General features: G+C 63.6%; 1 protein-coding gene across 3 annotated transcripts in view; it reads left to right on the top strand.

Annotated features, from left to right (window-relative positions):
• Positions 1-26,923, top strand: part of ADAP1 (ArfGAP with dual PH domains 1) — a 58,206-nt gene that overhangs the window by 27,486 nt on the left and 3,797 nt on the right. For all 3 annotated transcript variants that reach the window (XM_063815137.1, XM_001175350.7, XM_009452481.5), the window contains 3 exons: positions 5,725-5,807; positions 23,021-23,133; positions 23,940-24,086. In XM_063815137.1, the coding sequence (XP_063671207.1) occupies positions 5,725-5,807; positions 23,021-23,133; positions 23,940-24,086 (343 nt within the window). The remainder of the gene's footprint in view (positions 1-5,724; positions 5,808-23,020; positions 23,134-23,939; positions 24,087-26,923) is intronic.

Below are 26,923 nucleotides of genomic sequence, written 5' to 3'. Positions count from 1 at the left end.
CACGTGCTGTTGCTGGCTCTGCCCTGACTCGGGGGCTGAGACAGCCTGGGCTCTGCCTGCCCAGGAGCTGCTGGTGGGGACTGCAGTGACCAGGGGGTCTTCCCCAGCATCCGGGGCCCTGTTTGGGGTCTGTGCCCCCTGCAGTGAGCTCCATGAAGGGGCAGTGGGATCAGGGGTCCTCACTGGATCCGAAGGCCCCTGGAAGGCGGGTGGGGGTTGGGGGATAGGGTGGAGGGGAGGCCGGAGGGAGGAGGGAGAGGGGAGGAAGGACGGACTTCCCGGCTGCAACCCTACACACCATCCTGGGCCTTTTTTTTTTTTTTTTTTTTTTTAAATATAGAGACGGGGTCTCCCTACATTGCCCAGGCTGGTTGCAAATTCCTGGGCTCAAGCGATCCTCCTGTCTCAGCCTCCTAAAGTGCTGGGATTGCAGCGTGAACCGGCCCTCCCGGGGTCTTCGGGGAGCAGGGGCTGGAGGTGTGTTCAGGCCACGAGCGACTCAGTTTCTTTGGCTGCATGTTGATTTGTTATTGGGGTCACGAGGCCCCCGTCCAGGTGCTTGGCAGGCGTTTTCTTGATGAGCCTCCTGTGAGCCTGGAGACAGGTCCAGCTGCAATCCCTACATCGCCACTGAGAAGACCGAGGCTGGCGACTCAGCCCCGTGCACGCATCTCTCCCTTCCCACCCGGGCAGGCCTGGTGCCCTGGCCCCCCATACTCTCATTCTGAGGCCCCAGGTGCCAGCTGCTGTCTCCCCCTGAGCCCCCACAGGGGAACCCTGCCCTGGCCCTGCCCCAGGCTCTCGGTATGAATCACGGAGCCCCAGCACAGCTATTTTTGAGACATTATTTTATCACCCCACCCCCAGCTGCTCTGTGGCCTGGGTCACTGCCTCCAAGTTCCTCCCACTCCCTGGCTGTTCTGAGTCGGGACCGGGGGCTGACGTGGGTGCGGGGGGCTGGGGGTGCTCGTGGACTCAGGGGCTGCTGCTGTTGGGTCCTGGGTGAGGAGACTCCCAGGGCTGACACCCACTATCTGGGGCGGGGTGTGAATCCCTGTATGAGCCGTGGATGCTGGGGCTTGGCGGGGGTGCAGTGTGGACCTGCAGTATAACTTGGAGGGCGGGGGGTGCAGCGTGGACCTGCAGTGTAACCTGGAGGGCAGGGGTGCAGCGTGGACCTGCAGTGTAACCTGGAGGGCGGGGGGTGCAGCGTGGACCTGCAGTGTAACCTGGAGGGCGGGGGGTGCAGCGTGGACCTGCAGTGTAACCTGGAGGGCGGGGGGTGCAGCGTGGACCTGCAGTGTAACCTGGAGGGCGGGGGGTGCAGCGTGGACCTGCAGTGTAACCTGGAGGGCGGGGGGTGTAGCGTGGACCTGCAGTGTAACCTGGAGGGCGGGGGTGCAGCGTGGACCTGCAGTGTAACCTGGAGGGCGGGGGGTGCAGCGTGGACCTGCAGTGTAACCTGGAGGGCGGGGGGTGCAGCGTGGACCTGCAGTGTAACCTGGAGGGTGGGGGGTGCAGCGTGGACCTGCAGTGTAACCTGGAGGGCGGGGGGTGCAGCGTGGACCTGCAGTGTAACCTGGAGGGCGGGGGGTGCAGCGTGGACCTGCAGTGTAACCTGGAGGGCGGGGGGTGCAGCGTAGACCTGCAGTGTAACCTGGAGGGTGGGGGGTGCAGCGTGGACCTGCAGTGTAACCTGGAGGGTGGGGGGTGCAGCGTGGACCTGCAGTGTAACCTGGAGGGCGGGGGGTGCCTACATCCCGCCATTTTGTGGTCCGGCTCTGTGGCTCCTGGGGCCCAAACGTCCAGCCTGGCAAGGTGGGCAGGGGACTCATCCACCTTCCTCCCACGTCTGCCCCCACCGAGATTCTCCCAGCCCCAGCAGCCCTGGTGCCCATGGCCTCCATGCAGCCCGGACAAGCCCGGGTCTGAGTTGAAGGTCTTCAGGGGAAAGCTCTGCTGCACAGATGTCCGGGTGGCGTCTTCGCAGGAGCTAAGAGTGGCGGGCAGGGCCCGGAGCAGGGTCCTGGAAGGCCCCCCACGCCATGCCCTGCGGCCTCCCGGCACACACTGGGGTCCCTCCAGGCAGGTCGAGCACCGTGCCCACCTCCAGCTAAGCAGAGGCCCAGGGCCTCAGTTTGCCCAGCTATAAGAGGGGAGGCTGCGCCCGCAGGGGAGGGCAGAGGGTCCTGTGTGCCCTCTTTATCTTTAGCACCAGCCTGTGACTCAGAGGCCGGGACCCGTCTCTTCCTGTGTCACCCTCAGAGCTCTCCAGTTTCTATCTTGACGTCGGGGAAAGAAAGTCGTGCGGCCGCTCTGCTTGGTTTTACTTCTGGGTGGAAACCGGCCCCTCCCTGCTTCCTGTGTGGTGAGGGGTGATCAGGGCGAGTGAGGGAAGCTGTGGGAGGAGCCCTTGGCTGCTGGCAGCACCGGCTGGAGGGCTCCTCTCTGCCCATCCCAGTGAAGCCCTGGAGCCCTCAGCCCCAGCAAGCCCCCCGTGGAGCAGGTGTCCGGGCTGGACAGGGCTCTGCATGCATGTCTGGGGCTCCTGGAACACAGCACCACATGCCCCGCGGCCCAGAGCAACAGAAATCTACTTTCTCCCAGCTCTGGAGGCTGGAGGCTCAAGGCTGCTTCTCCCGAGGCCTCTCCGGGGTGCTTCCTCACATCGTGGGCCCTGCGTGCCTGTCTGTTTCCAAATTCCCCTTCCTAAGGACACCGGCCACGTTGGATTGGGGGCCACCCTGCTCCTGTGTGGCCTCATCTTAACTAATCTGGAACCACGATATTTCCAAATACAGGCACACTTAGGCCCGGGGGTCAGGGCTCCCAGTAGGATGGGGTCGCGGTTCAGGTGGTAGCAGCCTCGGAAACACCCAGGATAGACAATGGGGGCGGGGGGGGGTGTTGCTGAGAGGCAGGTGCGTGGGCGGGGGCGTGAACACCACCCGGGCTATTTTCCTGTAATAAAAAGGGAAAAAAACCCACCTGGGTGAGCCACTGGTCCACCATGTAGAAGCAAAGCCGGGGGCCCTGGGGGGTCACTTTCGCAAGAGGCAAAGCCTCCAGGAAGGGTGTTGATGGTGTCCTGAACTCCATGCGGTGGAAACTGGCAGAACTCGGGCAGAAGGCACACTCAGGAGTGGACCCTCAGAGATGGACATGCCAGCTGTGTGAACAGCACCCGCTATGGGGGCCACAGTGGCCACTGGACCCATCCTGGGGAAAGCGGGGAGGGGTCTCCCATGGCATCCTGGGCTGGGGGAGCCCTGTGGGGAAGTGGCTTCTGGGGCTCAGAGCGTCTTCCCCTGTGAGTCCACACCTAGGGGAGGCAGTCGCCCTGAGCACCTGCCCGGCCCCCTGCCCCCAGCTCACATTTTGCTCTGCGTTGAGGGGACCCACCTGACCCTGAGGCCCTGGCCTTGAAGGGGTGGCCTGGGGGTCCTTGAAGCCTGGCTCCCCTGAGCCCTGGAACTTGGGGCACTTCCTGGGGCGTGGGCTGAGGTGTGGCTGGAGCTTTCATGGTGGCTTTCCGTCCCGGCTGCCAGGTGGCCCGAAGCCCACCTCCTCGTGACCACGTGGGGTGTCAGTGCGGCCCCTCCAGGGCTGTGGGAGTGGGGAGGGCTCCGGGCAGTACTGGTTTTCAGGCGATGAGGGGCTTCGGGAGGGCTCCGCTGGGCAGGATGGGGTCCAGCCCCCGACTTCCTGGTGCTCACTCCCAGGCTTCCTCCCGCTGCTGCTGCTGCTTCTGGAAGCTTCTGTGCCAGGCCCTGGGACGCCCTTGTGTGCGGGTGTGAGCCTTGGGGGCCCATTCTGCACCAGGGCAGGGCTGCCGACCCTGTGGGTGCCCCGCCCTGAGGGCCGTTGGCAGGCGTGGTTGTCAAAGCCGTCCCTGGCACCTGCCTCTCGTCCACAGGCCCCCGGCCTCCACACACGCGGCCTTCGGTCCTCCCGTGACTCTGAGAGGCCGCTGTGTGACCCTCGGGTCACGGGACGCTGGGTGCTAGGGGGCAACTCCTCCGTGGTCACACAGCTGGAGCGGCTCAGGCAGCTGCACGGTGTCCCCCGAAAAGACGTGTTAAAGTCCTAACCTGCCGCCCCTGTGAAGGTGAACTCATCTGGAAATAGGGGCCGGACGCGAGGCTCACACCTGTAATCCCAGCCCTGTAGGAGGCCCAGCTGGGAGGATTGGCCTCAGGAGTTCCAGACCAGCCTGGGCAACAGAGTGAGCTCCCACCTCTACAAAAAATTAAAAAATTACCCAAGCCGTGGTGGTGCACACCTCTAGCCCAGCTACTCGGGAAGCCGAGGCAGGAGGATCCTTGAGTGCAGGTGTTGGAGGCTGCGTTGAGCTGTGATCGCACCACTGTGCCCCAGCCTGGGAGACACAGTGAGACCCTGTCTCTAAAAGAAAGAAAAGTAGGATCTTTGCAGATGTCTTCAGGTTAAGATAAGGTCGTGAGGTTGTCCTGGAGTAGGGTGGGCCCAAACCCCACAGGGAAGCCCAGGTGAGGACGGCGGCCGAGGTGGGGGCACTGGCGGCTTCCAGGGGTGGGAGGGACCCTGGAGCAGATTCTCCCCAGAACACCTGGAGGGACCAGCTCGGCCGACGCCTTGATCTCAGACGTTTGGCCTCCATGACCGAGATGATACATTTGTGTTGCTTTCGGGGACCGAGTTTTGGGGTGATCGTTGTAGCAGGTGGGGGACACGCACACACCTGGAGCCAGGGGCCAGAGACCCAGCTGGGACCCATCACCCATCAGATCCTGTGGGCGAGGATTCCCGCCCAGTCTCCGAGGCTGTTCACGTGGGCCCAGCGGGAAGCCACAGGGTTCCTATTTGTTCTTTGCCGCGTAATTCCCTGGGAGTGGAAAAGGCTGGGGCGGCTGCCTGTGCCCCTGGGCCGTGCCGGGCCTGTGTGTGGGTCGTGGTTTCTGCAATGGTATCAGCTTCACTCGAGTGAGTCACGGTGGATGGGGAGGCCGTGGTGGGTGGCTCTGGGCAGGGATGTCTGGGCTCAGTGGGTGCCGTGGGGGGCTGTCGTCCCGGGCTTTGCTCTCGGGGGCTTCTCCCCATCCCGGGTCTTCCTGGATTCTTGGGTATTTGCCGGTAGTTTCTCCTGATGCCCCGGACGCCTCCTGACCTCGACGGGTGCCCCGATAGCTCCGTCCTGTGTCTCAGAACCACGTGGAGGGCGGCACGGCGGGTGGAGGGCGGCACAGGGGGTGCAAGGCGGCGGCACGGCGGGTGGAGGGCGGCACAGTGGGTGGAGGGCGGCGCCGCGGCCACTTCCCAGATCTGGTCCAACGAGGTGGGGAGGGTCGGGGAGGGTCGGGGAGGGCCCAGGGGCGTGTGACTCGGGGTGGGGGGGCCTGGCTCGACCCCTGTACCCCAGCCCTGTGGGGCGTCAGCTGAGGCCAAGGTGGGAAGGAGAGGGGAGGCACCAGCCCGTCCACCGGGAACGCTTGTGCAGAACGTGAGGCCTGATGCTCCGGGGGCCGAACGCACAAGAAACCAATAAACTAATATCAGAGTGAGAAGCGTCCCGTGCAGGAGGCTGACCCTGCAGTTCTTCCGGGATCTTGTGCCCAGAGGGGCGGCTCGAGTCTGCCGGGGGTCCCTATGAGCCTCTTGAGATGTCCAGGGTCCGGGCCAGAGAGCGGCGTGTGCTGGGTCGGAGGCCACCTCCGCCCAGTGGCTCAGTCTCTCCTCTCCCTACAGGCTCCTTCGAGAGCAGTGGATCCGGGCCAAGTACGAGCGACAGGAGTTCATCTACCCGGAGAAGCAGGAGCCCTACTCGGCAGGTGAGGCCGCCCGGGTGGGATGGGGCTTCCTGGCTCCCTCTCCCCATCTCCCTCTCCCCATCTCCTTCTCTCCCTTCCCCCCATCTCCCTCCCTCCCTCCCCCATCTCCCTCCCTCCCTCCCCCATCTCCCTCCCTCCCTCCCCCATCTCCCTCCCTCCCTCCCCCATCTCCCTCCCTCTCCCCCCCCGTCTCCCTCCCTCTCCCCCCCGTCTCCCTCCCTCTCCCCGTCTTTCCTCCCCGGCTCTCCCACCCACCCCCACCTGTCTCTGTCTTTCTCCCCTGTCTTTATCTCTCTCCTTCTGTCTCTCTTTATCTCTCTGTGTCTCTGTTTCACTTACTCTCTCTTCGTGTCTGTCTCTCATCCTCTGTCTCTCTTCCTCTCTCTCTATGTCTATCTCATCCTCTATCTGTCTCTCTCTCTCTCTCTCTCTCCTTCCCTCCCTCCCTCTCGTGTGGACAGAGTCATTATTAACCTGGGTAACATGCTCATGAGTTTGAACCCGCGTCCCCGGACCCCCCCCAGACCTGTTTTGCCCTCTGACTCTGAGTGAGGTGACTGGGGGCTTGGAGTCGCCACAGCTGTCTACAGTCCAGCCCTGAAGGAGTGGGGTGCATGGGGACCCCGTGGGGCCGTGGCTGGCCCCTCCTCTGCTGGTGGTGGCCACGCGCTTCCATTCGGGGGTGGCCTGCAGGGACCCCTGTCTCGAGCAGTGTGGGCAGGACCCGAAGGCCCGGGTGAGGGGCGTGAGGGCGTCCTCTGTGTGGCAACACCGTGCTGCAGGTGGGGAGGGTGCGGCCCCGGCCTGCGGCCTCCACCTCCCCTGGGCCTGCCTGGGTGCCGTTGGGGGCCCTCGGGTGGCAGACACATCCAGGCAGCGTCTTGGAGCTTCGTGGGCTGGCGGGGCTGTGGAGGTGGGCGCTGGGAGGCAGTGCCGTGGGGGCCTGGGAGGCCAGCCCACCCCAGCCTCGGTCTCCCCACCCCAGCCTCGGTCTCCCCACCCCAGCCTCGGTCTCCCCACCCCAGCCTCGGTCTCCCCACCCCAGCCTCGGTCTCCCCACCCCAGCCTCGGTCTCCCCACCCCAGCCTCGGTCTCCCCACCCCAGCCTCGGTCTCCCCACCCCAGCCTCGGTCTCCCCACCCCAGCCTCGGTCTCCCCACCCCAGCCTCGGTCTCCCCAGTGCTGCTCAGCTGGCCAAGCCTCCGGCTGTGCCACCCAGCAGCCCCCAACTCCTGCTTCTCCTGGCATCTCATTTAAATCCTGGGGCTTTGAGTTGGAGCCCCCAGCCAGGTGGGCTGGCTTCCTCCTCCTGTCTGCTCTGTAGGAGGTGGGCTCGGGGACTGGGGGCCTTGAGTGGTTTTTTCCCCAGGGCAGCTGGGCGTCTGCACACTGGAGCTTCCTGAGTGCCCTTTCCTCCACCGTGTCGACAGGGAAACTAAGGCAAGCCTAGCCCTAGGGCCTGGTTCTGAACGTCAGCACGGGCGGGGCGGGGTCCAGAGGCTGGATGGGGATGTTTGGTGCTGCTGGGCATGGCCACGTGAGGAAGGAAGCAGCCCCCAGGGCCCGGACCTGCAACCCCAGCACTGCCCCCACTGCCCTTGTGTAAGAGAGAGGCTGCCCTGGAATGGCGGAACACGAGGTCGGGAGCCGTGTCTCAGGCCTGTAATCCTAGCACTTTGGGAGGCCAAGGCAGGAGGATCGCTGGTGGTCAAACAAGCCTGGGCAACATCTAAGATGCCCTCCCTTTAAAAAAAAGAAAAAATTAGCTGGATATGGTGGCACCACCTGTAGTCCCAGCTGCTCGGGAGGCTGAGGCAGGAGCAGCCCTTACGTGCAGGAGTTTGAGGCTACGGTGAGCTGTGTATGCACCACTGCACTCCAGGCCGGGTGACAGAGCAAGACTGTCTTAGAAACAAAAAAGGGTCGGGCACGGTGGCTCACGCCTGTGGTTCCAGCAGTTTGGGAGGCAGGTGGATCCGTTGCAGTCAGCAGTTTGAGACCAGCCTGGCCAATATGGTGAAACCCCGTCTCTACTAAAAATACAAAAATTAGCTGTGCATGGTTGGCGCACACCTGTAATCCCAGCACTTTGTGGAGGTCAAGGCAGGCAGATCTCCTGATCTCAGGAGTTCAAGACCAGCCTGAGCAACGTGGCGAAACCCCATGTTGCTCATTTTTTGGACTCTACCAAAAAATGCAAAATTAGCTGGGCGTGGTTGGCGCACATCTGTGGTTCCAGCTACTTGGGAGACTGAGGCGGGAGGATCTCTTGAGCCTGGGAGGCGGAGGCTGCAGTGAGCCAAGGTTGCACCACTACACTCCAGCCTGGACGTCAGAGCGAGAGTGTGTCTGTAACAAGAAAAAAGATGAATCGTATTTGTGAATCTCACCCCAAGAATAAAAGAGCACCTTGGGAGGCCGAGGCGGGCAGATGGATCACTTTGAGACCAGGAGTTCGAGACCAATCTGGTCAACGTGGCAAAACTGTTTCTACTAAAAAATACAAAAATTAGCCAGGTGTGGTGGCAGGTGCCTGTAATCCCAGCTCCTCGGCAGGCTGATGCAGGAGAATTGCTTGAACCTGGAAGGCGGAGGTTGCAATGAGCCGAGATTGTGCCTCTGCACTCCAGCCTGGGCGGCAGAGCAAAAGTCTGTCTCAAAATATGTGAAAGAGAGGCGGCCCTGAAATGGCTGAACACAGTCCTGGCGTTGTAGGTGGGTTCAGTGGAGAAGCCCCTGACCCCCAGTGCTCCAACCCCTCCCGGCCCTCCCTGGTAGAGCTGGCACTGCGCCCCCCTCCCGTGCACCTCCCTGGTAGAGCTGGCACTGCGCCCCCCTCCCGTGCACCTCCCTGGGCTGTCAGGACCGTGGATTTTCTCCCGGGAGCGGCGTGGGGTGAGCAGGGGTGACCGGTGGGAGGCTGCCCCAGGCCTGAGCAAGGCACCTCCCCAGGTCAGGCTGGGGTCTCATGCAGCGGCCCTGTCGGCTCTGCCCTCCTCCAGGGCGGCTCCTGCCCCCCCAACCCCCACTTGGCACACAGCCGGCCTGTGCAGGTGCTGATTCAATTACTGTCCACCCAGACAGCAATTTCTTCCTCTAAAGAATCCCTGTGTGTGTGAGGGAGAGAGCAAGAAACGGTCAGGGGATGAACACGCGGGCACCTGGGCCTGCTCAGCACCCCGCACACCCCTCGCTCCACTCCTGCCTTAAACCCCCAAAGAATCACCCCAGAGCCCCTCTGTTTCCCTCGGCAGAAACATCTTAGCAATTTGTAGCAAGGTGGCACATGGCCTCATTTCAGAGGCAGGCATGGGCTGGGCTGGCATGACCACAGGACTGAGTTTTGTGTCTGTTCTTGTATCAGAACCCTCTGGTTGTAAAGGATGGAAAATCCAACTTCACTGGGTGTCAGCAAAACTGGAAATGGATTGACAGGAATAACAGGGCACAGCTTGATCTAGGGGTTTAGCTGGTGTTGTTGGGACCTGGTTTCAGCACCTCCATCTCCTAGTTCTGCGTCTCTAGGTTGGCACCAATCCTCCTGGTGGCCACCTCCTTCGGCAAGTTTGGGTTTTACATCCCTGCTCTCCCGGGCTGCCAGGAAAGGTCAGGTGTGGCTCACAGAAGTGTTGGAAAAAGTCCCTGTCTCGTCACCTCTGACTGGTCGGGCCGGGATGTGACTTGGGAGACGTGGTGCCCTAGGTGGCGTGCCTGCCTCTGGCCCCTGGAGTGGCCCTTCTGGGGAAGATCAGGTCTGGGCTCCAGAAGTAGGGGTGCATGCAGGTGGCAGACAGTGTCTCATGGGCAGTGGGCGTGGGTTCTGCAGGCAGGTGGCAGACGGCATCTCGTGGAAAGTGGGCGCGGGTTTTGGGTTCTGCAGGCGGGTGGCAGACAGCGTCTCGTTGGCAGTGGGCGCAGGTTCTGCAGGCGGGTGGCAGACAGCGTCTCGTGGAAAGTGGGCGCAGGTTCTGGGTTCTGCAGGAGGGCGGCAGACAGCGTCTCGTGGAAAGTGGGCGCGGGTTCTGGGTTCTGCAGGCGGGTGGCAGACAGCGTCTCGTCGGCAGTGGGCGCAGGTTCTGCAGGCGGGTGGCAGACAGTATCTCGTGGAAAGTGGGCGCAGGTTCTGGGTTCTGCAGGAGGGCGGCAGACAGCGTCTCGTGGGTAGTGGGTACGGGTTCTGCAGGTGGGTGGCAGACAGCGTCTCGTGGAAAGTGGGCATGGGTTCTGGGTTCTGCAGGTGGGCGGCAGACAGTGTCTCGTGGGTAGTGGGCGCAGGTTCTGCAGGCGGGCGGCAGACAGTGTCTCGTCGGCAGTGGGCGTGGGTTCTGCAGGTGGGTGGCAGACGGCATCTCGTGGGTAGTGGGCACAGGTTCTGGGTTCTGCAGGCGGGCGGCAGACAGCGTCTCGTGGAAAGTGGGCGTGGGTTCTGGGTTCTGCAGGCGGGTGGCAGACAGCGTCTCGTTGGCAGTGGGCGCAGGTTCTGCAGGTGGGTGGCAGACAGCGTCTCATCGGCAGTGGGCACGGGTTCTGCAGGGGTATATGGGTGTCATTGGGCTCAGGGCCAGGAGGTGGTGACAGGCCTGGTGACCCAAGACGCCTCCTGCCCCAGGCCCGAGGCTGCCCAACTGGAATCCCGTTCCTGCCCCACTGGAATCCCATTCCTGCCCCACTGGAATCCCATTCCTGCCTTTGCTGTTGTCTGAGATATTCCCTTGAGAGCATTTGAGATGAGCTAAAGCCTCCTGTGTGACCCTCGGGCAGGGGTTGGAGGGAGGCAGAGGCCTCCCAGCAGGGTAGAGTCGGGGCAGAGGTTTTCAGGCACACGCTTGCTCGCAGGGTCGGAGCCCAATGCCTTGGCCTTGCCTGCCGGCCTCTGAAGCCCACGCTGAGTGAATGGCCGCTTCTCATACCAGGCCCGGCGGGGCGGCCACGTCCGCAGCACCAGGCTCATGATCTGCCTGTGGAGACCAGGCCCCATGGGCTGCCCCCTCTGTTCTCTCCCCTGGACGGGTGTGAGGATGGTGGGGAGGTGCACAGTGTGCATGAGGCACGGGTGAGGTGCACGGACGAGATGTATGGGTGTGTGCGGCACAGGTGAGATGCGCAGGCGAGGTGTGCAGGTGTGAGTGCAGGGCTGGCCCTTTGTGAAGGTGCCGTGAGTGCCGTGGCCAGGTGTTACCTGGCAGCAGGGTGGCAGCCTCTTGCAGAGGGCATGGGGTCGTAGACTGCGGCTGCTCCAGAGTGTGTGGCTGCTGTCTCCCTAAGCACAGGAAGACTCAGGCGAGGCTGGAGAGCTCAGAGGAGGGCCATGGAGGTGGGACCGGGGCCAAGGGTGTAAAGCTGCAGGGAGGGCATGAGGCGCCCGAGCTGAGGGGAAGGCTCCTATCCCTCCAGAGCGGCTGCTGCCTGTGGCTCCCTCAGAGCCTGCTCAGGGTCCCGTGCATTGCTTTTGGAGGCTGCAGGCAGTCCTGGGAGCTGAGGCCTGAGGCTGGCAGCTGGGAGTGCTGGGGCCCCCCCTGTCCCACCGGGTCTCCTCTCCACTGCAGGGTCATTGGTGTTGAAGGTGGTGTCTGGATATGCCCTCCCTGAAAGAGAAACCTCTCTCACACTGGAAGGGGTGCGTAGGAGACTTCCAGACCTTTCCTCGGCCTCCTTCCTCGGCCTCCTCCCTCCCAGGCAGGTGGGCGACCTTCAGTGCTGGCCTTGTCTCCAGAGGCCTCCTTACCTCTGAGCACCGGCTCCCCAGGCCTCTGGGGGCTCCTGTTGAGTGGATAAGACCCCAGGCCCTCACCTCTGCTCCCACTAAAGGTCCGGCAGCTGCAGCCACTGCTGGCATGGAGGCCTTTAACCCAGCATTCCTATTCCGTCCTGTTTTTTTTGTTTTTGTTTTTGTTTTGAGATGGAGCCTAGCTCTGTCGCCCAGGCTGGAGGGCAGTGGTGCAATCTCCACTTACTGCAACCTCCACCTCCTGGGTTCAAGTGATTCTCCTACCTCATCCTCTTGTGTAGCTGGATTACAGGTGCGCACCACCACGCCCAGCTAATTTTTCTATTTTTTTCTCTTCTTTTTTTAATAGAAATGGGGTTTCACCATGTTGGCCAGACTGGTCTCGAACTCCTGACCTCGTGATCCACCTGCCTCGGCCTCCCAAAGTGCTGGGATTGCAGGCGTGAGCCACCGCGCCTGGCCCCATCCTGTTTCTTTAAGGCTGTTGCTACCCAGAATGCTACCACTGCCTCCTCCTCACTTGCCTGTCCCACCCTTCCTCGCAGGGCCCGGAAAGTCATAGCAACAGAATCCCAGGTGTCTGCAGGCCCTGGGGGCGTGGGTCTGTCCCTGCCTCCACCAAGGCCTTTGACCAGCCACCCTTGGGCCACGGCACCTTCCAGGTCGCGCAGGAGGCACCAGGCACGCCAGCCAGAGGGCCTCGGGCCCCAGAGCCCCGGCTGCAGGGAGGCTGCTGGGATCCCAGGGACCCAGAGGTGCTAAGCCGTATGGCCCTGTGCTCAGGGCCCACTGACACCCACCTGCTCAGGGCAGGGCTCACCCCTCCTTGAAGCCTCCCCTCTACCCTGCCCCTGCAGCCTAGTCAGTAGGCACGAAGGCCTGGCCGCTTCAGACGGCCAAGGGCCTGGGGACCAGCAGGCGGTGACTGACTGTGCTCCAGGCTGCTGTCTCTGGGTGCTGTGCAGGGCGGGGTTCCAGGGCCCTGTGAGATGCCCTGTCTCCTTGTGTGTTCAGGGGCTCTAGGGCACCTCTCCCACAGACCTAGCTGCCCGCTGCTATTTGGAACCCTAGGTCCTGCCCTTTGCTGGATGGATGAGGGAGCAGGTGTCCATCTGGTGCTCAGGGTTAGACCTCAGGGACCCCCTGAGCCTCCCCATGGCCCCCACCCTGAGCCCATGTCTGGGTGGGTGCAGCAGCAGGAGAGGGCGTGTCCTCCTGTCTGGGGCGGCCCCGTGGGCAGAGCCTCCTCCACAGGGCTCCAGCGCCAGTTGACAGTTCCCGGGCCTCCCAACCCCTCCCAGAGTGCACTGGGGACTCCCGGCGGCGTTCCTGCCCTGCTCCCTGGCTTTGCCACCAGAGCCCTTTATCACGGCAGTGGCGACACCTCACGACCACAGGGAAATATAGAAGTCCCTGCGGCAGGGCCCGGGAGGAAGGGGAAGCTCGGGGCTTGGGAAGGGCCTGCCACACCCCCAACCCCACGTTGGCCAGGTGAGGCCTGGGCCAGGTGGCTCCCGCTCTGCACAGAGGAGTGGCTGCAGGTCTGCCCCGGAATGAGCCGGAACCAAGAACTCCCAGAGGCTGTGCCACGCCCAGTGCCCACAGCCTGCACCTTGGCTGTGGGTGGAAATGGCCGGGTTGTTCTCACAGGGCGGGGGCCCCAGATGTCCTGTGTGTGGGCCACGCCACCCAGGACCATGGCTGAGGAAGGGGGAGCCCCACTCCATCCCTCTGTTAGGCCACCCAAAAGGAAGGATCACTACCGGGCTTTTCTGAAGGAGTTTTTTTGTTTGTTTTTTCCTGCTCTCTTGCCTAGGCTGCGGTGCAATGGTGCGGTCTCAGCTCACCGCAATGTCCACCTCCCGGGTTCCCGCCATTCTCCTGCCTCAGCCTCCTGAGTAGCTGGGACTACAGGCGCCCCCCACCATGCCTGGCTAATTTTTACATTTTGAGTAGAGACAGGATTTCATCATGTTGGCCAGGCTGGTCTGGAACTCCTGACCTCAGGTGACCCGCCCGCCTCGGCCTCCCAAAGTGCTGAGATTATAGGCGTGAGCCACCACACCTGGCCTCTGAAGGAGCTTTTAATGGCTAAAGCTGGAGGAGTAATTTGAGCAACAAAAGGAAGATGGTATAAGGGGATTATAACAGGGGAGCAAGGTACACACCCCCAAGTCCATAGACATATACATAAAGAATGGAACAAGTAAAGAGAAAGGGGAGGCCGGGCGCGGTGGCTCACGCCTGTAATCCCAGCACTTTGGGAGGCCGAGGCAGGCGGATCACGAGGTCAGGAGATTAAGACCATCCTGGCTAACACAGTGAAACCCCGTCTCTACTAAAAATACAAAAAAATTAGCTGGGTGTGGTGGCAGGCGCCTGTAGTCCCAGCTACTTGGGAGGCTGAGGCAGGAGAATGGTGTGAACCCAGGAGGTGGAGCTTGCAGTGAGTGGAGATCACGCCCCTGCACTCCAGCCTGGGCGACAGAGCGAGACTCCGTCTCAAAAAAAAAAAAAAAAAGGGGGAGGAGGCCAGCAGCCTTTGCACACAAATTCCAGTTAATACAAAAGAAGGCCAGGCACCGGGGCTCATGCCTGTCATTGCAGCACTCTGGGAGGCCGAGGTGGGAGGGTTGCTTGAGCCAGGAGTTCAAGACCAGCCTGGGCAACGTGGGGAGACTCCGTCTCAAGACAAAGTTTAATAATTAGCTGGGCATGGAGGCGCCTGTGGTCCCAGCTACTCAGGACACTGAGGTGGGAGGATGGTCTGAGCCCAGGAGGTCAAGACTGCAGTGAGCTGTGATTGCACCACTGCACTCCAGCATGGGCCACAGAGAGACCTTGTCTTAAAACATAAATAAATAGGCCTGGCGTGATAGCTCCAGCTACTCAGGAGGCTGAGACAGGAGAATAGCTTGAACCTGGGAAGCGGAGGTTGCAGGGAGCCGAGATCGCGCCATTGCACTCCAGCCTGGGCAACAGCGAGATTCCGTATCAAAATAAAATAAATGCAAGAGGAGTGAGGGAAGCGGAAACACCTCTGAGGTGCACGTTGCAGTAACCTGTGGCAGGGAAGCCCCTCTGTGGCCGCTGTGTCTCCCCAAGATGCTCTTTGACGACAAAGGACCGGGGGAGAAGCCCTTGGTGTCGGTGCGTAGCGGAAGGTGCGTCGCTGTGGCCCCAGGTGAACCTCAGCCCGCTGAGCCAGCAGGGCTCCCCCACCCTCTGTGCCGCCTCCCTGGGCCAAGGTCACGGCGTGGGGATGCGCCGCACCCCTCCCCCAGATGTGGGGGTTTATCCTTGTGTCTGAGCCAGCCTTGCCCCCCGCCTGCCCCTGGGGGTGACCCTGGTGACAGCTGCTCCCACCGCGGGCTGGCCCCGCCTCGGGCCGCAGCCTCAATGGCGGCTTTCACAGGGGCCTGGACAATGCCTCATGTTGTCCTGAGGGCCAGGCCCTGGCCTCGCTGAGACGCGGGGCTTCCTGCTCTAGGCTCCGGACCCCGTGCTCCTGTCGGAGCTTCTGTGGTTCCCCTGTGGTTCAGGACGGCCCCTCCTGGTGGTACCAGGCAGGGATGGGCCAACCGTTGCCCTAAATGTCACAGGGCAGACGGAGCCCAGGAGGGGGCTGGGGCTGTGCACGAGGTCTGGGGCCTCGGTTTCCCTGTCCATATAGTGGGGACGATGGTGTGCGGCATGAGGGCGCTACTGGGAACATCACCAGCCGTTCCTCGCAGGCAGCGCGAGGCTTTACGTGGCCCATGAGGGGACGGGTGTTTGGGGCCAGGCCAGAGCGGTGGGGCTGCCCCTCAGGCGGGCGGGTGTTTGGGGCCTGGCCAGAGGTGGTAGGGCTGCCCCATTGCCCCTCTCTGGGTGGGTGTCGGCTCCTGGCCCTCCGTGGGTCCCCCGCCCCCTTCCTGGGTCCCCCGCCCCCTTCCTGGGACCCCCGCCCCCTTCCTGGGACCCCCGCCCCCTTCCTGGCCCTCTGTGGGACCCCCGCCCCCTTCCTGGCCATCCGTGGGACCCCCGCCCCCTTCCTGGCCCTCCATGCGATTCCCACCCCCTTCCTGGCATGTTTGTCTTATAGGAGTCAGGGTTCGCTGTTCTTGGGCGCTGGGGCCCCTGTGTGGGGGCCTCAGGGTTTGGGGCTTGGGGAGGGGGGTACCCTGGGGCTGACTTGGCCCTGAGGGTGGCCCCTCCTGCAGCCTGGGCCGCCTGGTGAGGATGGGGGCATCCACACGTCACTCTGGGCAGGAAGGCGCTGTGGAAACTGTGAACCCGTGTGTGAGTGGGGGGGTCTCCAGGCCTGTCGGGGGCCAGGCCCCGTGCTGGGGGCTGTATGAGAACAGGAACAGGGTGAGAGCTGACCCCAGGAGCCCTCGTCCACCCTCTGGCCTCACCCCTGGGAACAGGGAAGCCTCCCTGTCCTGGCTGTTTGGAGAGAGAGCCCCACGCAGGGCGAAGCTGGGACCTGGAGCCCTCCACAGGATACGGCCCGCTGGTTCTCAGCCTCTGCCGGCCCCAGACACACCAACCTGGAGAAGGTGCATTAATGGGTCGGAGAGCGTGGGTGGACGGGCCGGGCAGGGAGAGACGGAGCCCTGTGCGGGCTCACAGAGGAGGCCTTTAACTCTAAGGCCTTACCCAGCAAGGAGACGCTGCTCTGCCATGGGCTCCGGTGTTTGCCTCCTGGGGGAGGGCAGGAGCCACTAGGACCCAAAGGCCAGAAGCCAGATCCAGGCCCTTCACAGGGACGGCCGGGGTGCAGTGATCAGGGCCTCGGCCCCGTTCTCAGAGGCCACCCATCCATGGTGCACCCCTCCCTGTGGAAGGCCAGAGGCCCCATGAGATATGGGAACCCAGTTCCCACCCCAGAGGGCCCACCACCCTGTGAGCTGTCACTCAGAGCAGGGCCACGTGCTTCCCTGCCCCAGTTTACAAGACAATTAGCATATAAATCACATATGTGAGGTGTGATTTACATCTACTTTGCATATCCTATTTAGAGTGCAGTTCCAGCTCTGACAAATCCAAGACCCAGCAGTCTCGGGCCAGGCGTGGGGCTCACGCTGCCATCCCAGTATGGTGGGAGGAGAGGCAGGAGGGTCACCTGAGCTCAGAAGTTCGAGACCAGCCTGGGCAACGCAGTGAGCTCCCATCTCTACAAAAAAATACAAAACTTAGCCAGGTGTGGTGGCGTGCATCTGTGGTCCCAGCTACTCGGGAGGCCGGGGCTGGAGGATCACTTGAGCCCGGAAGGTCAAGGCTGCAGTGAGCTGTGATGGTGCCCCTGCACTCCAGCCTGGGTGGGGAAAAAAAAAAAGCCTCGTAAACGGGTGTGGGCTTTATGTGAAGGCTGTTCCTGTTTCCTCGGATTTCACTTCTCTCTGAGGCACGTGGTGTGCGCGCTTCACTGTGGTGGAAGAAACGGCCTGGCTGCTTTCCAGGGACTGGGGCACCTTACATCCCCACGGGCAGCGTGGAAGGGCCGGCGTCCCCGCCCACAGTCGGGCGCCTGTGTGTGTGCACACTGGTTTGGTTTTGCCGTTCTCGTGGGTCATGGTGATGCTGAACATCTTTCCTGCTCTTAGCCGTGCGGTGGGCAGAGGCGTCTGAGCAGGGCATGGGGTGTGGACTGGACCCAGCTCCCCACAGGTGGGACAAGACCTGGCACACAGTGGGACCGGCACACAGTAGGGCCTGGTGTGCAGTGGGAACCCGCCCCCCACCCCACCCCACACCATAGGACCCAACACACAGTGGGACCAGCTCACAGCAGGGCCTGGCACGCAGTAGGTGTTTGATAAATACTGGTCGAGTCCTGCCCCAGGACTCACGAGTCCTTTAAGAGAAAATGGCCATTTCTGGCCGCAGCCCACCCGGCTGTCCAGGACGCTGCCGTGTGAGGGGCTGCTCTGTGGGGAGAAGCCCCGTCTCACTGGCTGTTGCTGGTGCCGACTGGGGGCTGCAGGCCCCTGAGGTCCTGGCCCTCCCCAGCGAGGCCAAGGGGCTGGCCAGGCATGGGGCGAGCAGAGGCTCAGCCTGAGGTCTGGACTGGGCGTGGGGCGCGTCCGGGACCGTGGCCAGCGCCGTCCTGAAATACACTCCTGCGCCGTCATTGCCCCTGGAATGCGGCGTCCTGGCGCCTGCTGTCGGGAGGACCGGGGTTCCCGCTGGCGCCTGCTGTCGGGAGGACCGGGGTTCCCGCTGGCGTCTGGACCCCGAGAACACCAGAGCAGCCGCGCGCCTGCAGAGGGGCAGTGGCCTCCCGGACCCCGCAGCCTGCGCGCTTCTCGGAGCACTGCTGTCACCTGCTGGGCGCGGCGGGCATGGCAGGGGCGCGTCCCCACCCTGTGGCCTACGGAGCCCGGTCGCTGGAAGGGGCCCCCGCTGTGTCCTGGGCAGAGGTCTGTGGAGCCGACACACTGGACCCAGCCAGCTCCAGCCCCCGTGGGCGAGGTGGCCCAAACTTGTCGTCTGCATTGGTGACACGGACACGCACGCCTTGGAGGCTCCCCGGGGTGCACACAAGGCCGTGAGCGGCAGGCTGGGAAGCGCCGCTGGGCCTGCTGCTGCGATGCCTCCCCGGGCACTTCTTGGCGTCCACCCTCAGACACGAAGCGCCACGTCCAAAGAGGTCCTGATGTCGGAGGCAGAGCCGTGGGGACACCCAGCTGTGCCTGGGCAGGGGCTCACTGAGTCAACAGGCGTTCTGAGCAGGCCCTACTTGGGTCTGAGGGACATTGGTGGCCTCGCTCTCACAGTGAGAAGCAGGAGAAGGGGGTTCTTCCATGGGAAGGGGGTTCCTGGCTGCTGCTGTGCGCACGGGGCTGGGGCAGCAGCCTTGTAGAGGCTTGGGAAGCGGGGAGCTCCGGACAGTGAGGGGAGCAGGCCCCGTCTGGCACCATCCAAGACAGCCCAGGGCCCCCTCCCCGAGGGCACCAGCTGTCCCCTCCCCGACGCCAGGCGTTTTATGGCTTGCATCTCAGCAGAGAAAATAGCCCCTGGTCTCTGGTGTCGGGATGGGGCTGTCTGAGCTGGGGAGGGGACGCTGGGGAGCAGGGGGCTTGGTGGTCAGGGCTGATGGGCGGTGTCTGCAATCTGAGCCTCTGTCTGGCCTGTTGGCTGCTGCAGGGGGCTGTTGAGCCCCGCCTGGAGCCCACAGCCCCCTCGCGTCCCTGTGGCGCAGGTCAGCAGCCCCTGCCCTCAGATGACCGGGGCTCCCGGGCCACATGGCCAGCAGGATGGGATGCTGTCCCCAAGCAAGTGCTCTCTGAAGTCACTGAGGGGTCACGGACAGGCCCATGGATGCTCAGCAGACGGCCCCACGACCCCACGACCCCGGGAAGGGCCCACGGACACTCGGCAGACGGCCCCGTGACCCCGGGAGAGTCGGCACCCACTGAGGACCTGCTCAACCCTGGCCATGCAGCTGCTGCCAACGGCGGGACCTGCACGCGACCCAAGGCCTGGCAGACGGAGCCCAGGACACGGATGCTGCAAGCCACATGCTGTTGGGGCGGGACAGCCAGGGCCATAGAAGAACCTGCATCTGAGTCCGCAGGACACAGAGTTCCAGAGCAGGAGAAAGGACGGGCAACGATAGGAACCACGGACAGGGAGCAGAAGTGGGAAGCCACACGTGTTTATTCTCCCACAGCTCTGGCAGAGCTCCAGGACGATCCCACGGGCCCGAGACTCGGAGTGGGCAGAGCTGGTTCTGGGCTCAGGACGGGTCCTCTGGCCTCTCCCCGGCGCTCCTGGGCTCTGGGGCCCCCTCTGGCCTGTTTCCACGGCCACGTCCCCTTCCCTCCTGTCCTCATATCTCTGCCTCCCTCCCCTGTGATCGTCTGCCACAGCAGCGTCCTAACCACGCGTGCACGGTGTGTTTTGCCATAGAAGATGGCGTGTCCAGGTGCTTAGGCTCCCAGGGGGATGCCCGGGCTACTTTTCTGTGGCTGTGTGGTGTGCGTGAGGCCACAGGCGGAGATGAGGGCTTGAGCTGGACTCCCCTCAGATGAGCTTTCCTGAAAAAAGAGGGGATGGCACCACCTGGACCCAGCAGCTGCGGACGGCTGAGGGAGGAGGCCAGCCTGGTCCTCCCGGGCAGCACGAGGTTGGACCCAGCCCTGCCTCTGCCCATGGCGGCTCTGGCCATGTCCACCCAGGGTGGGGAGGGTCACTGGGGGCCGGTAAAGGACAGCTGGAGTCCCGCTCATCCAGGCCGTCCTCAGGCTGGCTTGGGCCAGGGTTGCAGCCAACAGCCCTGGTCCACTGTCATATCCCATCACCAACCATCCACCATCACCATCTGACCCATGTCCCCCATGTCCCCCATGGCCCCCATGTCCCCTGCCCCCATGTCCCCTGCCCCCATGTCCCCTGCCCCCATGTCCCCTGCCCCCATGTCCCCTGCCCATGTCCCCATGCCCATGTCCCCCATGTCCCCATGCCCATGTCCCCCATGTCCCCATGCCCATGTCCCCCGTCCCCCATGTCCCCCGTCCCCCATGTCCCCCGTCCCCCATGTCCCCCATGTCCCCTGCCCCCATGTCCCCTGCCCATGTCCCCTGCCCATGTCCCCTGCCCATGTCCCCTGTCCCCCATGTCCCCATGCCCATGTCCCCCATGTCCCCATGCCCATGTCCCCCATGTCCCCATGCCCATGTCCCCCGTCCCCCATGTCCCCATGCCCATGTCCCCCGTCCCCCATGTCCCCCATGTCCCCCATGTCCCCCGTGTCCCCCATGTCCCCTGTCCGTGTCCCCGTCTCCCGTCCGTGTCCCCGTCCCCCGTCCGTGTCCCGTGTGTCCCGTCCCCCGTGTGTCCCGTCTCCCGTGTGTCCCGTGTGTCCCGTCCCCCGTGTGTCCCGTCCCCCGTGTGTCCCGTCCCCCGTGTGTCCCGTCCCCCGTGTGTCCCGTCCCCCGTGTGTCCCGTGTGTCCCGTCCCCCGTGTGTCCCGTGTGTCCCGTCCCCCGTGTGTCCCGTGTGTCCCGTGTGTCCCGTCCCCCGTGTGTCCCGTGTGTCCCGTGTGTCCCGTCCCCCGTGTCCCCCGTCCCCCGTGTCCCCCGTCCCCCGTGTCCCCCGTCCCCCGTGTCCCCCGTCCCCCGTGTCCCCCGTGTCCCCCGTCCCCCGTGTCCCCCGTGTCCCCCGTCCCCCGTGTCCCCCGTGTCCCCCGTGTCCCCCGTCCCCCCGTCCCCCGTGTCCCCCGTCCCCCGTGTCCCCCGTCCCCCGTGTCCCCCGTCCCCCGTGTCCCCCGTCTCCCGTGTCCCCCGTGTCCCCCGTGTCCCCCGTGTCCCCCGTGTCCCCCGTGTCCCCCGTCCCCCGTCCCCCGTGTCCCCCGTCCCCCGTCCCCCGTGTCCCCCGTCCCCCGTCCCCCGTGTCCCCCGTCCCCCGTGTCCCCCGTGTCCCCCGTGTCCCCCGTGTCCCCCGTCCCCCGTGTCCCCCGTGTCCCCCGTGTCCCCCGTGTCCCGTGTCCCCCGTGTCCCCCGTGTCCCGTGTGTCCCCCGTGTCCCCCGTGTCCCGTGTGTCCCCCGTGTCCCGTGTGTCCCGTGTCCCCCGTGTGTCCCGTGTGTCCCGTCCCCCGTGTGTCCCGTGTCCCCCGTCCCCCGTGTGTCCCGTGTCCCCCGTCCCCCGTGTGTCCCCCGTGTCCCCCGTCCCCCGTGTGTCCCCCGTGTCCCCCGTCCCCCGTGTGTCCCCCGTGTCCCCCGTCCCCCGTGTGTCCCCCGTGTCCCGTGTCCCCCGTGTCCCGTGTCCCCCGTCCCCCGTCCCCCGTGTCCCGTGTCCCCCGTGTCCCGTGTCCCGTGTCCCCCGTCCCCCGTGTCCCGTGTCCCCCGTCCCCCGTGTCCCCCGTCCCCCGTGTCCCCCGTCCCCCGTGTCCCCCGTCCCCCGTGTCCCGTGTCCCGTGTCCCGTGTCCCCCGTCCCCCGTGTCCCGTGTCCCCCGTGTCCCGTGTCCCGTGTCCCGTGTCCCCCGTCCCCCGTCCCCCGTCCCCCGTGTCCCCCGTCCCCCGTGTCCCCCGTGTCCCCCGTGTCCCCCGTCCCCCGTGTCCCCCGTGTCCCCCGTCCCCCGTGTCCCCCGTGTCCCCCGTGTCCCCCGTGTCCCCCGTCCCCCGTGTCCCCCGTGTCCCCCGTGTCCCCCGTGTCCCCCGTCCCCCGTGTCCCCCGTGTCCCCCGTGTCCCCCGTGTCCCCCGTGTCCCCCGTCCCCCGTGTCCCCCGTGTCCCCCGTGTCCCCCGTGTCCCGTGTCCCCCGTGTCCCGTGTCCCCCGTGTCCCGTGTCCCCCGTGTCCCCCGTGTCCCCCGTGTCCCCCGTGTGTCCCGTCCCCCGTGTCCCCCGTGTGTCCCGTCCCCCGTGTGTCCCGTCCCCCGTGTGTCCCGTCCCCCGTGTGTCTCGTGTCCCCCGTCCCCCGTGTCCCCCGTGTCCCGTGTCCCCCGTCCCCCATGTCCCCCGTCCCCTCCGTCCCCCCTGTCCCCGTCCCCCCTGTCCCCGTCCCCCCGTCCATGTCCCCCCGTCCCCCGTCCCCCCTGTCCATGTCCCCCGTCCCCCCGTCCCCATGTCCATGTCCCCCGTCCCCATGTCCATGTCCCCCGTCCCCCTTGTCCCCCGTCCCCCCGTCCCCCGTCCCCCCTGTCCATGTCCCCCCTGTCCATGTCCCCCCGTCCATGTCCCCCGTCCCCCATGTCCCCCGTCCCCTATGTCCCCCGTCCCCTATGTCCCCCATGTCCCCTGTCCCACATGCCCCCCATGTCCCGTCCCCCATGTCCATGTCCCGTCCCCCATGTCCATGTTCCCTGTCCCCCATGTCCCCTGTCCCCCATGTCCCCTGTCCCCTATGTCTCCTGTTCCCTGTCCATGTCCCCCGTCCCCCATGTCCCCCGTCCCCTATGTCCCCCATGTCCCCTGTCCCACATGCCCCCCATGTCCCGTCCCCCATGTCCATGTCCCGTCCCCCATGTCCATGTTCCCTGTCCCCCATGTTCCCTGTCCCCCATGTCCCCTGTCCCCCATGTCCCCTGTCCCCTATGTCTCCTGTTCCCTGTCCATGTCCCCCGTCCCCCATGTCCCCCGTCCATGTCCCCCATGTCCCCCGTCCATGTCCCCCATGTCCCCCGTCCATGTCCCCCATGTCCCCCGTCCATGTCCCCCATGTCCCCCGTCCCCCATGCCCCCCGTCCCCCACGTCCCCCGTCCATGTTCCCCATCCCCCATGTCCCCCGTCCCCCTTTCCCGTCCCCTTTCCCTGCCCATCTTCCTATCTCCCTGTCTCCTCCATGTTCCCTCTCCCCCCGTGTCCCCTCTCCCCGTTCATCTCCCCCCGTGTCTTCTCCCCCATGTCCCCTCTCCCCGTCCGTCTCCCCCCGTCTTCTCCCCCATGTTCCCTCTGTCCTGTCTCCCCGCTGTCCCGTCTCCCCTGTCCATTGTCACCCCTTGTGTTCCCTCTCCCCCATCCACTGTCACTGTCACTGATTCGTGTCCCCTTTCCCCCACAGGGTACCGTGAGGGCTTTCTTTGGAAGCGTGGCCGGGACAACGGGCAGTTTTTGAGCCGGAAGTTTGTGCTGACAGAACGAGAGGGTGCTCTGAAGTATTTCAACAGAAATGATGTGAGTCACAGACAGGGGTGGGGTGGGGGCCTGTCCCGGGGCGGCATCCTGGCCTCCCACACTGGGGCCTGTGGTGGCCGCGTCCATCCGCAGCTGCCCTCCCTGCTGCCCCCTGCCAATGGGGACGCTCCAGGAGAACTGGCCTGTGTTGGGCTGAGCCTCTGTGTACTAGACCCAGCGTCCCCCAGGGTGGGGCAGCTGAGGCTTTCCAGGAGCCTGGGCGGCCGGGGGGGCCCCCTGAACTCAGGCCCAGCCGTGGGAGAGGGAGAACCTAGTCACTGGGTCCCTCTGGAGCCAGCCAGGACCCCAGAAAGCCCCCAGTTTTCCTGGAGGTACCCTGGGGAGACTGGCCCGGGACAGGACAAACACATTGGCAAGAACAGTGGGGTCTTCACAAGGTGGCCCCAGGCCCATGGGCTGATGGTCAGAAGCACCCGCCCTGAGCCGTGGCACACCCACCTGAGCCGTGTCGGGCACTGGCTGGAGGTGGGCTGGTGGCTGGGGCCTGCCCCTGTGGGAACTGCCGTGCCGTGTGGGGCCCGGGGCTGCCCCCGGGAAGGGAGGCGCAGTGTCTGATGTCAAATGCCACCTGCACAGTGTCATTGAGGTCCCCATCACTCCTGGGAGGAGGTGCTGTTACCTTCTGCTTACAGACCAGGAGGCCAAGGCTCAGAGAGGTTAAGTAACTTGCCCAAAGCCACACAGCACAGCAGGTGCGCCGCCAGCACCCACAGGGTCTGCCCTTCCTGCTCCCTCGAGCTTGGATGACGGCCCCTGTGAGGTGCTTAGACCCCACCCCTTCTCAGGCCAAGGAGCCCAAGGCCGTGATGAAGATCGAGCACCTGAACGCCACCTTCCAGCCGGCCAAGATCGGCCACCCCCACGGCCTGCAGGTCACCTACCTGAAGGACAACAGCACCCGCAACATCTTCATCTACCACGAGGATGGGAAGGTGGGTGCTGGCGAGCACTCGGGCCCGGGTGGCGCAGGAAGGTGGGTGCTTGGACGGTATGGGAGGGTAGGCACTTGAGCTAGGCGGCATGAGAAGGCAGGAACTCGGGCTGGGCAGCGTGGGAAGGCGGGTGCTTGGACGTGTGGGAGGGTGGGCACTCGCGCTGGGCAGCATGGGAAGACAGGTGCAGGAAGGCAGGTTCCCAGGGTCGGGCTGCCCAGGAGCCGGATCACCACGCTGTCTCTGGGGCCACCCAGCTTGGCCCTGTCAGTGGGGGCTGCCAGCTCGGGCTAGAGGATCCACCACCCCCACAATGCTCAGAGGGGGCCTCGGGGGGAACTGGGGTCCTACGGGGAGGAGATGCGGACAGTAGCCGGCTCTGGGGCTGGTTTGGGTAGTGTTCCTTTGGCTGCCCTTGGTGTGGCGGCAGGGAGGGTGGGTGCACCCCGCATCTCTGGAGGGCTTGGGGGGAACCCAGGTAAAACCCCCACAAAAGCTATCCTTTTGTCTTTGGGCCAGGCTGCAGGGGGCCCGGCGGTGGGCCCAGCCTCTTTGTTACTTAGGTTCTTGTTTCTATGTTTATCACACGTCTGTGTGCACACGGTGTAAAGCACCATATCGTTCCTAAGTCTTGAGAAACAGAAGTTTGAGGTCCCTCCTAACCCCCGTTGGGAATTGGTCCCCATATCCAAAAATAACCTGCCGGTGTCCCTGCAGATTTACCCACTTTAGGCACCATCTGACAACTTCCCACGTGGAAGTAGAGGTTCCAGCTCTTTCCATCCCCTCCCACGTGCCCGTCCCCTGCCTGCCGTGCTCCGCTGGCATCTGATCCTGGGTTTGTTAGGGGGCCGAGTCGGGTGCAGCCCCTGGCCTCAGAGCACGCTGTGATCACTCTTCCCACAGTAAGCGGCTGTGTTCCTTGCCGCAGTTGACCGTGTGTTGCCACAGACTCTCCGCAGACTGTTGTCTCTGGAGGCAGTCGGGCACCGGGAGCCCGCGACTCCCATGGCCTGGAGATCTCGCTCCTGCAGCCTCATCTGGTTCCTGGGTGGAGCCCTGCTGCCCGGGTCCTACGTCTTTCTCGTTTACTTATTCCTCTTGGTAGAAGTGATGTGCCTGGAGGGAAAGGGGTCACCTGGCACCTTGGACTGTTCTACCTCCTGCCTGGCTTAGACTGTGGCTAGATATAGAATTCTAGGTTGGAATTAATTTTCCTGCTAATTCTGAAGGCTTTGCACCACGGATTCCTCCCTCCTAGTACGTTTGTCCCGCGGTTTTGAAATTCTCCAATGCTGTGCGTGTGTTGGCAAGGGTCCTTCATTGGCAAGGGACCCTCATTGGCAAGGGTCCCTCGTCTTTTGATGTGCTGGGTACAGGCCCAGGGTGGCCCTTCCAGTCCAGTTACTGGTTTCCATGAGGTCAGGGATTGCTTTCTTATCTAATGATTTCCTCCCTCCACTTTCCCTGTTCTCGTTTTCTGAAACTCCTGTTATTGGTGCTCTTAAACTGGTTCATTTTTCTTCTACTTTCTGGGAAATTTCTTCAACTTTGTCTCCAACACTGTGTTGAGGGTTTTGTTTCTGCTCTCATGCATTTACTTTTTCAGAGAGCCTTTGGTTCTTGGAGTATTTATTTTTCTTTCTCTTCTTTTTTTTTTTTTTTTGAAATCCAATCTTGCTGTGTTGCCCAGGCTGGAGTGCAATGGTGCGATCTCAGCTCACTGCAACCTCTGCCTCTGGGTTCAAGTGATTTTCTTGCCTCAGCCTCCCAACCTCCCAAGTAGCTGGAACTATAGGCGCGCACCACCACGCCCAGGCAATTTTTTTTTTTTTTTTTTTTTTTGAGGCAGAGTTTCGCCCTTGTCACCCAGGCTGGAGTGCAGTGGCGTGATCTCGGTTCACTGCAAACTTTGCCTCCTTGGTTCAAGTGATTCTCCTGCCTCAGCCTCCCAAGTAGCTGGGATTACAGGCATGTGCCACCACACCCAGCTAATTTTGTATTTTTAGTAGAGATGGGGTTTCTTCATGTTGGTCAGGCTGGTCTCGAACTCCCGACCTCAGGTGATCCACCTGCCTCAGCCTCCCAAAGTGCTGGGATTACAGGTGTGAGCCACTGCGCCCAGCCGCAATTTTTGTATTTTTAGTAGAGACCGGGTTTCACCATGTTGGTCAGGCTGGTGTCCAACTCCTGACCTCAAGTGATCCACCCCGCCTCAGCCTCCCAAAGCGCTGGGATTACAGGAGTGAGCCACCGTGCCTAGCTGAGTATTCCTTTTTGAAACGCTGTTTTTGGTTCGTAATTGTGGTATCTTATTAACGTTAATTTTGGAAGCTTTCTTATCCCTGAAAAATGTTTTTGTCTTCTAAGTTGCTGCCCGTGTGATCTGCTGTGCTCCCTGTGAGAAATCTTTCCCAGGTATCCTGGAATCTGGGCAGGTCGGATCCTCCAAAGATAATTCCCCCCGCCCAGGGCAGACGCTTGCCCCCAGCTGTGGGAGCTGAGGGAGTTTCCGCTGCAGCCTGCAGGGTCACAGAGCTCCAGCGTGGAGTGCACCAGGCATGCCCCGTCTGCCCGGAGCCCCGGAGTCGGCTCCATCTCCTGCTGGGGAAAAGGGGTGATTTTCCAACCAGTTCTGCTTAGAGCCCCCTCCATTTCCGGGGGACCTGGAGCTGTGAATTCCCAAGGCCTTTGGGGCAGTGTGGTGTGGACGGGTTCAGCTTCCTCTACGAGGAGGGAGGGCGGGGCCAAATGGGACGGGGCGGGCCGGAGGAACGGGGTGGGCGGGGGAAGGAGGGGAGGCGGGGCCTCGGGCTGGTTGGGTGGTGTGGGTGTGG

This window comes from Pan troglodytes, chromosome 6, assembly GCF_028858775.2.
Source record: "Pan troglodytes isolate AG18354 chromosome 6, NHGRI_mPanTro3-v2.0_pri, whole genome shotgun sequence".
NCBI classification, from domain to species: Eukaryota; Metazoa; Chordata; class Mammalia; order Primates; family Hominidae; genus Pan; species Pan troglodytes.
Note: the sequence above shows the minus strand (reverse complement) of the source record. Positions and strands in the feature narration are given on the sequence as shown.